Raw genomic sequence first — 13,791 nt, forward strand, 5'->3', positions numbered from 1 at the left:
TATATTGCTTTTCATTTATGGCTTGCTGCATTCCTGCATCGTTTTTGTTCACTAATGCATTAAGTTCTTGTTTTGAAAACCATTATGGAAAGAACATTTGGTATGAAATTCGTCGAGAGATTTTGTCACAGCTAGTTAATCTGAAATGCACTCCACCTTCTTTGCAAACTTCACAAACCATAAGTGTTTATATAGATCTTGTTTCCAAAGTATATTCGATTCTCATTTATTAACATAAAGATAATCATTTGTTTGGTATAAACATCATAATGTGCAGATCAGCAATAATAAACTGCTTCTTGTAAGGGGAAATGCATTCTAAGAAATTAGTCTTTCAGTTTCTGGGGAGTCATACATAATATTTTAATCACATACATAATATTTTACTGTCCTGTTTTGGGCTAATACTTGCACCTTTTGACATCAATTCAAAATTTCAGAGATCTGATTATGATTGGGAAAGAAAAAGTCTTGCTGTATATTATGTCAGTGGTACAGACCTATTTCTTTTAGGTACATATCTGGGTTCCTTTTGGAAATGCTTAAGTTTCTCACTGGTATCCATAATGTATTTACAAACAGTGACATATTTTTATCTCGATTTACAGAGAACAAGGAACATAGAATATGTAACGTGTTCAGTGTTAGGCAGGAAGAACAGAAGAGTGGAAAGCAACCATACCAGATCAGATCATTGGTCGATGTAGTCCAGTCCTCAGTTTGAAACATGGTAGAAATAACAGGTCTCCTTTAGGCTTCTGATGGCCCAGTGGTTATTGGGCTTGTTTTGCATGCAGAGCTTGTCTATTTGAGACACAGTCATAAAACTTATCAAGAGTCTAGTTCTAACAGGACAGTGATCAAAAGCAGATAGCTAGAGAAGAATGTTAGAACAGAGCAAGCGTATTTGATGCTTCCCAATGTACAAATAATTTGTGACTTAATGATTTCATGAATTGAGTATGGTTTCCTCATGTTCATCCATTTTTTTCAAACAATTTCTCTTTAGGAACTTCCCTGGTCTCCCCTGTAACCTCCATAATCTAATAGTACCCATGACATCGTTTTGTGTGTTTTGAACTTGCCTCCAGCTAGCTTCATGTAAACATTTTATACCCTTTTACTGGAAGATACCCTGAAAAATCAGTCCCTATCCCCTTTCTCCTTGCCACTCAAGACTRTATAGAGTTTTGTCATACTACGTCCCAAGTCCTTTATTTTCTAGTCTGAGAAGTTCTATTGATTTTTCCTTATAGGTCACTCATCACTTTGATCATCTTTGGCTTCTTTGAACCTTTTTCCATTCTGCTGTGTGGTTTTTTTAAGGAGGGAGGGGGGGTGAAGGGAATTAGCATGCAATGTGCGTAGCTGAAGATGCAGATGAACAGGGGCTTTATCAAGTGGGATAGTGATGTTCCCTGATTTATTTAGAAACTAAAGCCCAGATTTCCACAGTGCCAAGCGGGCATCGTACCTCCTCTGGCATTCACTGCTAATTAAACAGAAGAGGAAGCAAAAGAACAGTTGGCCACATTGCCTGATATAATGTGCATTTCTACTAGTTTATTAAAAAAAAAAAAGCAATGAGGCTAGGATTGTCTACTGTGCTATCATCTTTGTTGTCTCCATGTAGATGTTTGAAATACACAGAAATATAGCCACAGAAAGCAATGCCAAAGTGATGTTAACAATATCTGGAATCTGGATGGGCCATTTCATGCACTCTGTTGTGTGCGGGTTTGAGTGTTTGGCTCTCTGAGCATGATCTTCCATGCAGCAAAAAAATATTGAGAGAAGCACTGAAAATTTGTTGCTGTAGCTCTGGTACCTCTGGAACTATTCCCCAGGACAATCTCCTTCCTTCTGAGGCAGATGGTGACAGAGCACCAAAAGGGTCGCACCTTTGTATTCTAACTGCAGCAAGTATCATGGGAGGCAGATGTTGCTCTCTGTAACAGATACAGCACCATAGCTTTAAATAAAAGCATAACGAAAGCCTGTAGCTTGACTTGAACCCGAAAAAAAAAAAAAAGAAAGAAAAAAAAAAAAGAAACACTTTCCAGGCATTTTGTATAAGGACCTTCTTTGTTATCTCCATGTTCACCCAGACAACTGAGTCTGTCTGCACACAGTTAAATCATAGAATCAGTAAGGTTGGAAGAGACCTCTGGAGATCGTCTAGTCCAACCTCCCCCGCTCAGCAGGGTCACCTAGAGCATGTTAGACAGGGTTGCATCCAGGCGGGCCTTGAAGATCTCCAGAGAAGGAGACTCCACAACCTCTCYGGGCAACCTGTTCCAGTGCTCTGTCACTCTCACGGTGAAGAAATATCCCCTCACCAGACATGCTACTGTAGTTGACAGCACTATGAAAGCTATTGACTGCTTAACAATACCAGGCTTTAATATGAATGAATTATTGCCCAAAATGCTAACAATAAAGATATTTTTAAACCTTTGCTATAAACTTTAACCCATGTAGCTTTTTTTTTTTTTTTTTTTTCCCTGAGATGGGCAGGGAACGTTACATTTGTGGACATTTGTTTTACAGTTCAGTCCTCACTTCGTGAAGACAACTTTAAAACTTTATTTTAAAAGTTTATTTTCAGGAAATACTACCTTCTGTTCTTAATGCCCCAGGACCATAATGAAACTAGGCAGTAGCTAGGAGAAATTACAGCAGCCTCACTGCTACTGCTCTTAATTTAAATCTGTGTAAGAGACATTACACTCTGAACTCCTGTCTTTTGTGCAAAAACAGTAGTATTTAACCCAGCACTTTTTCCTAACAGATGGTTTTAAATCATTTGGAAGGTGAGAGCTTAAAGATTGCATGTTGAGTTATTAATTTTATAGACAAAATGCTTTGAGCTTTCCTCCACCTCTTTTTTACATTTTTTTTTTCTATGTGAAACAGGACTGAGGTGAACCAAAAATCTTCTTTCACTTCCGCCAAATTTTTCTTTTCTCGTGTTTCTTTCCTTTTCCCATTCCCAGGTTGTTGGCTCTGTACAGACACGTCCCATTTCTAAAGTGAAATGATGTTTACTAGATACCCCTACGGTCTCAGAGCTAATATTGCACAGTAGYATTCTCAGAGCTTTTCTTTAGGTGATGAGGGACCTGAGTGTGCTGTACTGAAGCTAGTATACTCCCTGATTGGTATTTCAGACTCAAAAGAAGATACACGGATATCGTTACGGAAGCTGTGACCGCAAGTGACAGACAGTACAAGGAACAAGTCAGATATGTACTAGCAAACATGAATAACCAAGAGAATATTCTTTTCCATATGCCTTACATAGTCACATTTGTTCCCAAGGCAGTAAAAAATGAATGCGACATCTCTGAAACGTCYTTTCAATATGTTTTCAGAAGCAGAGGCCTAACTCCATGGAAAGGTGCACACACACAAACTTTTCTGCTACTTCTCTTGAGCTATCTGGACTCGAGATAGTAGTGGAGGAGCAAACAATGTGTGATATGTCTTTTCATGAACAGTTTGGGGAAAAAAGTAATATTTAGCTTGAGTTTAACTGTGAGCTCTACAGCTTCTGAGAAAGGAGTTTGCACATGCTTGCGTTTATCAGGGCAGGTGCATCCAGAAAGGTGACCAACTGCCTTTGAGGGGAAAGTTTTCTGCATTTCTTTTTGAAAGTAACAGTTCCATTTTCTTTGCTAGTTTTCTGGATGTTKTGTTTTGTAAACTCTAGGAGCAGAGAAGGAGGCAAGCGAAAGAGAGAAAGCAAGCAATTTTTGCTTTTAGGTTGAAAAGTTCTTTCCTTACACAGCAGGAAGTCTGAAGATAGGATATTCTGAAGTRAAACGTGCACTTGACATGTGTTAGCATTCATAGTCAAAACAAGCGGCGTAYGTTCTTCAGAAATGAAGTGTTAGCTTCTTCCAGATTGTAATTTTGAAAGAAAGCATCCATTTCTTAAAAGTGCATGAAATAAATTTAATTGTAATGAATGAAGCAAAAGTTCACAGATCTGGTCACAAAATTAGCTGGTCCACTGACAGCCATTAACTGGCTATTTTTTGTGGCTTCTGATGCTATGTAGCCAAAGCTATTTTCTTTCTCTCTCTTTTTTTTTTTCCCCCTGGAAAAAAAGAGTTCCAAGCTTTACTTTCACTATCTATCCTAATTTCAGAAAGCCTGCTCTAGAGTGGGAGAAAGTAACTCAATCACTCATGAAAAAAAATTGCTCAGGTGTCACATCATTCTGACAGGTTCTTTATTTTGACGCAAATTTACTTTTATCTCGTGAGAAAAAAAATCTATGGAGCATTTGAGAAAAGACCTTGTATTTCGTACCCATGAATACTCTAATGATCTCAGTCTGTTTGATCAGGATTTTTCCATCAAGCAGATTTGATGGACTTCGCTGTTTAAAAGTGCCAGTGCATTTCTCAAAACATACAAATAAAACTCATATAGAACATCTGATTTATATTGATTTGTGTGGTTTCTTCTTAAGTGGTTATGCTAAAACAGTAACACCACATCCCCAAGACCTTTGACTGCAATAAAACATTATGATACAAGATTAATGCTAGGATTAGTAACCCTTGAAACTTCCTGTTGAAACACTTTCATAATATAGGACCTAGCTCCATAAAACCYTCATGTCCCTGTAAGCCTATTTATAAAGGAAATAGTGCAATAGCCTTTTTGCTTTCTAATTTCCCACTGCAAATAGTTAGGTTCTCATTTAAAACATGAAATAACACTAGTGGCATGTTTTGTTGTAATTAAAAATAACAAACAGTATCTTTTTTTCAAAAACATTATTGTGCAAGTCTACCAAACTTCATTAGGAGATGAACGTAACTATCAATATCCTAAATTAGAGGAGTGAAAAAAAATAGATTTTTGAATTATTTCTGCATGGAGTCAAATCAGTTTGTGTAACTGATACAGGTTATCAGTTCTAACATAGGATATTTCTATGCTGAAAAAAATTTTTTAAGTGGGCTAGACTAAAAAGTTTTGCAAACTGCAGGGGGGTGGAGAATAGCAATAATTTTCCTTGCTTGGTAATATTAACCACTTCTTCATTAATAAAACTGAAGCTCACAAATTCATATGCTTAAAATGGCACAGAGTTCTTGCACGTATAGTRTTTCAGGAAAAAAAAATAAGAGTAAATCGTGTTTCAAAGACATTTAATAGTGATCCACTGTTCATCAGAGGAGGTTTCTAAAAAAAATGCTGTATGTTTGTTTATTTGCTGCTAGGTAAAACTCGACGGACCTGTCTTCTGCCCTCAAAAACAGYAGGCGAGCATAGTTTTAAGGACTTCAGTAGAAACCAGCTATCAAATTACCCTACGCTTCCACTGACCAAGTCAGTAGAAACTCTACAGCAAGGGGATAAAGAAACACGGTTCAGTTGCACACATCGTGCTTTGAAGAGCTCTATCAAACCTCCAGCTGTTGCGGGTCTGAAAAAGAACCGCAGAAGTTTACCAGTTGCTGTCTGTCGGAGCTGTGAAACTCTGGATGGCACCCAGGGAGTGGATATGTGGCCAAGATCTCACTCACTGGATGATCTCCAGGCAGAACCCAACACYAGCCTACAGGAAACTAGCAAGGAAATAGACTCTTTTCCTCGGGATTCACTGGATATAGCAAAAAAGACAACTGGCTTTGCCCTGGAGCCTCAGTCTTGTGGAGGTAGCTGTACGGTAGATGACTTGATGCCTAAGCAGAGTAAAGGAGCTGATGGTTCTCAGAAGGGAAGAGTTAAAGAACTGGACTGCTCTGTAATGGAGACTGCAGGTGGAAAGCCTCTTCCATTCCCCCTGAAAAACTGTGAAGCTCAGCCTGCCTTAGTGACACATCCTGCAACAAGGACATCTCTGGAAATACAAAGTAAGGGCTTTCATGACCTTGCACGGGCGGATTATGCTCCTGTCCTCAAGGGAGGTCTAGAAGCTGAGCAAAGAGGCACAAATGAAGCCAGAATGCAACCAAAAAATCCCTCTCAGCCACCACCAGTCCCTGCCAAAAAATGCCGAGAACGCCTTTCTAATGGATTATATCATCCTCCCATGACTGTAAGTGGGAACCACTCAAGTCTAGAAGCACCRTGTTTACCAGTAAAAAAGACCAGCCCATCCAGTTCCGTTGATTGTCATGGAGTACCTGTCCATAGGACATCTTCTGAACAGGACCCCAGTACCCCTCCTAGCCCACTGCCACCCTGGCTGGCTGAGCTCCCAGAGACTGCTAGTGTCCAGCAGCATGTGATAAAGCTAGGTCCTGCTTCAGCAAGGAAAATCTCTTGTAGCAGGGGAGTAGATCTGGAAATGGTAATAGAAACCAAGCTGCAGTCTGAAGACATTGATCTTACTGAAGAACCATACTCAGACAAGGTAAGAGGAGAGCACTGGTTCAACATTTTATTCTGCTAGTGTTCCAATAGCTAGTCTTTCATTTATCATATGTGATCACTCTTGCAAGTAACCAGCCTAGGTAAATTGTAAATTATTAGACATTCTCTGTCTCTTCTTGTCTTACCCCTAAAGTAACCTTCAGTTGTGTTTGGGAAAGAAGGGATCCCAGACCTATTTAGAGCCTTCATCATTTCAGGCCTCTAAATCCTTGGTGGTGCTTGGGATGGAAATGCATCTTTCTCTGCCAGTTTGTGGAAGTGGTGCKGAAAAGGAAGTCATGATTAGATTTTATGCTTCCAGGAGGATCTGCCTTGCTAGCCTAGTGATGAGGATGTCTTTCTGGGAAGGAAGAAGTCCCACGTTCTAGTCCCTGCTTTGGGGACTGCTATATCTGTTTGCATGGAATAGTTATTGGCTAAAATGTATAAACACTGCTGGGAGGAAGAACAGGACACAGCATTTCCCCATTTCCCGGGAGGAGTGTTCTTATCAGTAAATAAGGCTTGTTTGTTTGTCCTTTTTCTGAACCCTTATGTCCTGCATCCTTCAGAAGCAGAACTGAGCCAAGAGCACACTTGCATGAATATTATGCTTCTGGCCCCTTTCAAAAGCTGAGATGAGTTTTGGCATTTGATATATCTCATGCCACAGAGGAGAATGTTTCTCAGCCTGTAAAAAGCCTATGAGTTCTGACACCTGGGGTATGTTACGATTCACATAAAGCCTGATTGATTCAGATGTCTCCTGGATTTAGGTGATGCCGGGGAATAGGTGATCTGAATCAGTCTCTGAAAAATTTATAACAGAACTGCGATGCAAGCAGAAAATAGGTGCTCTAACTTCAATGATATGATGCGTAGGAGTAAGGAGATGTTAGTTTACCAATGTCCTTTCCTGGTAGGAAGTGTATCTAACTGTAAGAAGAACAGAGATCAGCATGAGTTGAGGAAAGATTATCAGTCCCCAGGTGAGGAACAAATTTAAAAAAATAAAGTGTGAACAAAGTAAATAACATCTTAAGAAAAGTTTTGTGATGTAGACTGCCCTGTCTCTGCCTCCTTGCGTTTCTAGTGACTAGACACTGTCAGGGAAACCTGGTCCTTCCCTTCCTGCTAGAGTCTTCCTCTCTCTGTCATGGAACCTCTAAAAGAGCCAGAAAACAAGTGGTGCAAAGGGTCGCATCAGTTAACTGATTAAACCAAACCTCCTTAAAATACCAGTAAGATTTCTRATTACCAAAATAGGTTACTACTCAGTAGATTATTGGAGTCAAGTTTCACCAGAAATGCTGATGGTGTGTATAGCCTTTGGGGAGACCTCAGTTCAGTTAGAGTTGATAGAAATTTTGCTGTTGATTTCAATGGCTGGAACTGATCTTTTGTAAGGCTCGTTAATGATTTATTGATTTTTTAGCTTCACCCTACCATCATCCTTTAAAGCTACGTAAAATTATTTTTTGTGAATCTTGAAGAAGACTCCTGTTTGTTTCTACCCCACACTTATCTTTATGTTTCCATTAGTTGATCTGTATTGACACAGTTTTTCTTTTCTTACCGATCACTGTCTTCTACATGGCTGGCTGGGAACATGCAGCATGGTCGTTGTGGCATTCCTGAGGCTTTGGTACAGAGGTACTCCGAAGACTTAGACCAGCCTGAAAAGGATATTGCCACAAACATGGACCAAATCCGAGTAAAGCAGCTGAGGAAGCAGCATCGCATGGCAGTGAGTAGTTCCATAAGCACCTGTTCCCTGATTATGAGCAGACTTTTTAAAAGGACTGACTACTGGTAAAGGGAGATACCTGCAACATTCTGGGTACAAAAGTGCCCTCTGGCACTTTCAACCTGGCAGGTATGGAGTAGGTTGGGACACATAGGTCCCTCCTCCTGTCCCAAAGGTGGACAGTCAGTATTGGAAGGAAGAGCTGGTAGCTATCTCTCTCCATTGAGACCCTGGAATGTCCAAGGAGATTGCAAACAGTCATAGCAGAAAGGTGCTCGTTGAGAATGACTTGTATTAAACAGTTCAGTGTAGAAATCTAAAAGGTTTTACGTCCCATGCTTCTCAAACCATACCATTCTCCACTCCTCTGTATAGSAGAAGCAGGAGGGAGTAATGATCAAAAGCTCTTATGGTTTTCTATAAGAGAATTTGGTCTGTGTAAGAAGTGAGTAGGCAAAGTTGGTATTCTGTTGTTTCAGTAATAAATGAAATGGATCGGCCTGGAAAGCCTTGGGTATGGCTGAAATTACTGGGTATTTCTGATTGTCTCATGTTGAAGTATTARTGAAGTATTAACATTCTGTAGGCACACTATTCTCATGTTTAGCCCTTGCTATCCTCTCTGTGAGCAGCTTTTCTATTGGCACKTTCTTTCACTTTGCACACTTACTTTTAGACGGCAACACGTAGGAATAAAATGAGTCCACAATTTCTCTTAATTTAGCAGAAAAGTCAGTTTAGTATCTCAAGAACACACTTTACTGAAGAAGACAGTGCTCTTTGCAGTGAAGAATTGTCCCAAGAGTACAACTAGTGCAAGCCATTAGTGTGGACAAGATACGTGATTTTGATAGCAGCAAGTAAATCAGAAAGAAAAAGTATGCCATATTAATGGGAATATCACAGATTTCTTGTGTKGCAACCAATGACAGCAATCAGAAGGCTGGCCAGATAGATAGTCAGTTTTCCCCACTGGATTTGTAAGAGAGTGTGCACCTGAAGGTAGATCTATGCTCAGCTTAAAATTTAGCAGTTATGAAATGCTGGAAGATTCATACATTGATTTGTTACGTTTTCAGAACAAGTACAGATCGGCAGCATAGTAGGGTTTGCCTTTACAGATCTCAAGTTTGTGCCTGTCTCTCTGAAAGTGGTGGCACTTCTCTATTGATGCTTAGAAAAAAAATTGTAGGAAATCAGCAATGAATGCACGTTTCTACTACCCACTGCATCTGAATTGCCAAAATTGGTGCTGTTGCTCCTGCTGCCGAAGACAATGCCCAAAGTTATCTAAACTTTTAAACCCACGGAGCTTTTGTCCTACTGACAAATGTCACCAGAGAAGCTGAAACATCCTCTATCGAATTCTACCAGTTTGGAATATAAACAAAAGATGACTTGAAATAAATGAAGCAGTTATGTTTAACATTAAGGGTTGTTTTCTTTTTTTCTTTCTACCTAGATTCCAAGTGGAGGGCTCACTGAAATTTGCCGAAAACCTGTATCTCCAGGACTTATCACCTCTGTATCTGACTGGCTGATTTCCATTGGTCTACCTATGTATTCCAGCCCRCTCACAGAAGCAGGATTCAACACACTGAGCAAAGTGCCTTCTCTGTCACAAACTTGCCTTCAAGAAGCTGGCATCACAGAGGAGAGGCACATAAGCAAGCTCCTGGCAGCAGCAAGACTCTTCAAACCTCTTGATCCAGAGGCAATTTAACATGCTCCATAATGTGACATTGCCTGTTAAAGAACCCACTGCTTCTTCCTGCACCCATATTGCCCTAATTACTTCACATAAGTAAAGGGATCAAGGAAGTGGCTCCCAAGGAAAGGCAGATATCTTCTTCAAAGAATATGAGATGTTTCTATTGCTATCTTTGACAGCTGAAGGAGAAGAGAAGCAACCACCAGGTAACATAGATGTGGTACTTCCCTCCCCCCCTCACTCCCCTGGAAAGTGTTTTTGTTTCATGAAGTGCACGGTTGGCCTGAGACCAGACAGCTCCACAAATTAAGGGGCCCTTGCACATTTTCCACAAGTTTCTCAAAGTGATACTAATGATAAGCTCTGTTTCTGTGGAGGGCTCCTCAGGTTAGGAGCCTTCTTGTACATCAAGGTTCCAGGTACCTAAAGTCAGTCCTAAAGACCATGTACAAGCCAAGGTGCAACTCCCAGTAGAAGCTGTTTAGCAAATGCCTTCTATTTTTTTTAGCAATTTAGAGCTAAATGCATATTCCTGTGGTCATATTCACTGTTGCTTGGTATAGGTCCCAGTACGCCACAAAGCCTTTAGCTAGGCCAAAGTTAATGGACTTAGTTTACAGTATGGTCCATTTCTGTCACTCCATTGCAACTAACCTGAGGAGAGTCAGAAAGCTTTTTTTTTATTTGTACAGAGCTGAGATAATTTTTATAACTGCTTTCCAGCAATCAGCTTTTTATTTGCCTTAAAATAAGCTTGTAAGCAGTTATCTAATGTTCACTTATTTGTATTCATGTTTCCCAAGCCTTGCTTCAACCTGTCACCCTTAAGTTGCATTTCAGGTGATTTTCATTTGGAGTAGCTTCTATAAGTTGTCTTGTCATAACATCTGATATGTTGTAGAGATGCTTTTACAAATGCAGAGTTAGGTTTTGGTTTTCAGGCTAACTTCTTGTTCACTACAGTCTGCATTTACTGTTATTACTAAACTGTTCCAAGATATACTGCCTTGTATATATGTAACTGCTTTTCATTTTAATCATATTCTGTGTACTGTGTTTTATTGTCAATCATTATGCTGCAGCTTTGACTTGGTATCCTGACCATACCGATTCCAAACAGTAGATTTCTGCAAATGAAAATTTGCTTATGGGAAATAAAATGAATTGAAGCAGCAAACTGTGTCCTATAGAAATCATCAGATCCACTAATTGTATAGTATGGACAAAAAATTTCCAAACCCTATATATATATATACATATATATATATATATATATATATATATAAATTACACTGTGATTTTACAACAGTTGATATCCCTCATGAGTGAATGTTAATAATTTCCTCTCACTGGAAGAAAGTATTGTTCTGGTATAGGTGGTGAGCCATTTTTCCATGATGTAATGCTATTTTTCTGCCTAAATCCATGTGAAATGTTCCATTCACATATGTGGCTAATGACAGATTTTATTTTTCTATATGGGTACCCATTTTATATACCAAATACAGATTATCATGAACTGCATATAACTAGCTTTTTCTTTGGGGTCTATACACAATGTGCCCTTTAGCTTCTTGTAGTGCAGATGCTCCATGGAAGACAGAGTAAGATTTACATTGGCAGGTAAAGTGAGATAAATAAAGAAACCTAGGCCAGGAAGTGTGCCAATTTCCAGTATCAATTCTGCCACCACCTTACAATGTAAAACTGTGCAAGTCACTTCACTTTTTGGTGCCTCAGTTATCCCACCCAGTTATCCACTAAATGGAGCTAATGACAAAGTGCACTCTGATGAGTGAAAAATTTTGCTTACTGTGTAAATTCTTTTCTATAAATGGTCCTCACTTCATCATGTTTTGAGTCAGATGAACTATATGTTGTAGTGCAGTTGATAATTAATCTGCTCCTGATGGAACTGATAGGTGTWAGGTATACTTGCCTAGTTTCAGATTTCACCACCCTCTGCTACTTTTAGTATCAGCTGTGTRTTCTAGCTACATAAATAAGCAGACCATCATGTGAACTTAACTAATTCATTCATAATTRTTCTCAAGCAAAGCTCCTCTGGATCTTTTTCTGTAATGTTCTTCTCTCTGTGGATAACTGGTATGTCTTCCTATGACAGCATTAGGAAWCATATAGCATAGGCGTTCTGCACAGCTGGTGAAAATTTAAAAGGGGATTTTTAATGTCTTTTTAATAATAATAATTTGTCTATTGTTCTGTTCTGAGGCCTACACATAAACTATCAGTAWGCAGGAGGTGGAAGGAGCAGTGAGACCTCCTGGGATGGCTGGGTGGGACCAGAAATTAGTAGAATGTAGTAGATGGCAGCCTCCCCCAGGCAAGGGAAAAGTCCAAATTGGCTACATACAGGATAAAAAAAAAATCCTCTTGTTGCAGGGAAGGCAAGTCAAATAATAAAGCTTTCCTGTACAAATTACTTTTCCCTCTCTTAATATCARAAGGAGAACTACAGAAATAAGCTGAAGATGTGTGCCAGACACTCTTTGTAAAGTCCATGGCTTTTAAATGATTATGTAGCCCAAGAAAATCAAATCACACCCATCAGGACTAATGTGAGTAGTTTGAGAGTTGTGAGTTTTAATAATTGCTTTGTGTTTTGTTTTGTTTTTTAAAGATTGTGCTCTGTGATCTTACTATAATTTTAGTTTATATTTTAATCTAAAAAGCCTTAAGCTTCTCAGTATTTGAGCTTCCCGGCTGTGGTTGCCGTGACCTGCYGCGTTCCCTGAGCAGGTGGGGCAGTGCGGTAGATGAGCCATAACCTCTTACCATTTCCTCGCAAAGTTCAGCGCACAAAGCAGAAGTTCGCTTGTCGACTCYTGGGAAGCACAAAAGAAACCTGCTGCTGGAATCTGCTCTGCTCAGGCTAATGATGTTAAGTATCTATCCATTGCACCATTGTAACTCAAGCAGCTATTTAACAGTAGAAGCAGCAAGCCCCAAATATTACTGAATGCCGTTAACAACTGTAAACGTCTATCCATAACCCTCTATTACTACTCAGATAGCAGTGACATCTTTCATGCCCTGTGCTCTTTTATGAGTCTGGCTTTGAATGCAAACTGGGAGCATGATCAGAAGCATTAAATATTGCATTGTTCAAATAGGTCATCATCTCTAAGAGCAGCAATAGTGGTCGATTCACCAAGTCACAGCTGAGCAGTTGTACTGTATTATTTTTAAAATAAATAATACTTTTGGTCCAAGATACTTTTATCTTTAACTGACACCCTCTGGGGAATCAAAACTGACAAGCAAGTTATGTAACAACTAACAAAGTTGCACTTTCTGTATATGAAATCAATATTTAAATAACTTATTTTTCTCCATTTGCTGTTCTTAAATGATGTAAGTAGCTGTAATATACCAGTACTCAATATGTCCTGCAGTTTGCTTCAACCCAAGAAAGCTGTGTATTGTAAAGAAAAAAAAATGAAAAAAACAAAATATGAATGTGTAAAGATTATTGTGCTGTTTCATTTAGCAAAAAAATGGTTGACAAAAGGGTTTTCCTGTGTATCAAAACTTGTCTATAATTATATGTCATACTGTTCATAGATAAAAAATAAATAAATTTCCTTGGTCTCTCTCTTTTGTTTGTTTTTACTTTAGCTAACAGATGTTTTAGTTAGTGGTGCAGTAGCAATGTCCAGATATTTATTTTGCTTGTAACCCAGGCCCCCTCTCTAGCACATCAAGCCTGTAGTTCCTCACCTTGTAAGCGTTCTCAACATAGATCTACAGCAGGAGAAAAAGGAATAAAAACAGGTAAAAAGCACTGATAATCCAGGGCTAGGAGAAGCCCTCAAAATTTGGTAAGGAGCAATAGAGACCTTCAGCAGTGTCTGAACTTCCCTGCAGTGGTTTCAGTGAACTCTGGAGTTTCATGGGCAGACATGGGCACCACAACATAACAGTGATAATCTGC

At 39.2% G+C, this 13,791-nt stretch overlaps 1 protein-coding gene across 7 annotated transcripts in view; it reads left to right on the forward strand.

Annotated features, from left to right (window-relative positions):
• Positions 1–13,447, forward strand: part of SASH1 (SAM and SH3 domain containing 1) — a 193,109-nt gene extending 179,662 nt beyond the window's left edge. For all 7 annotated transcript variants that reach the window (XM_085310568.1, XM_085310577.1, XM_085310590.1 and 4 more), the window contains 3 exons: positions 5,241–6,379; positions 7,994–8,125; positions 9,588–13,447. In XM_085310568.1, coding sequence (XP_085166694.1) covers positions 5,241–6,379; positions 7,994–8,125; positions 9,588–9,848 — 1,532 coding nt within the window. In that variant the 3' untranslated portion in view covers positions 9,849–13,447. The remainder of the gene's footprint in view (positions 1–5,240; positions 6,380–7,993; positions 8,126–9,587) is intronic.
• Positions 13,448–13,791: the final 344 nt, after the last annotated feature.

Source organism: Rhea americana, unplaced genomic scaffold (assembly GCF_003343005.1).
Source record: "Rhea americana isolate MKP2758 unplaced genomic scaffold, rheAme1 scaffold_108, whole genome shotgun sequence".
Classification (NCBI taxonomy): Eukaryota; Metazoa; Chordata; class Aves; order Rheiformes; family Rheidae; genus Rhea; species Rhea americana.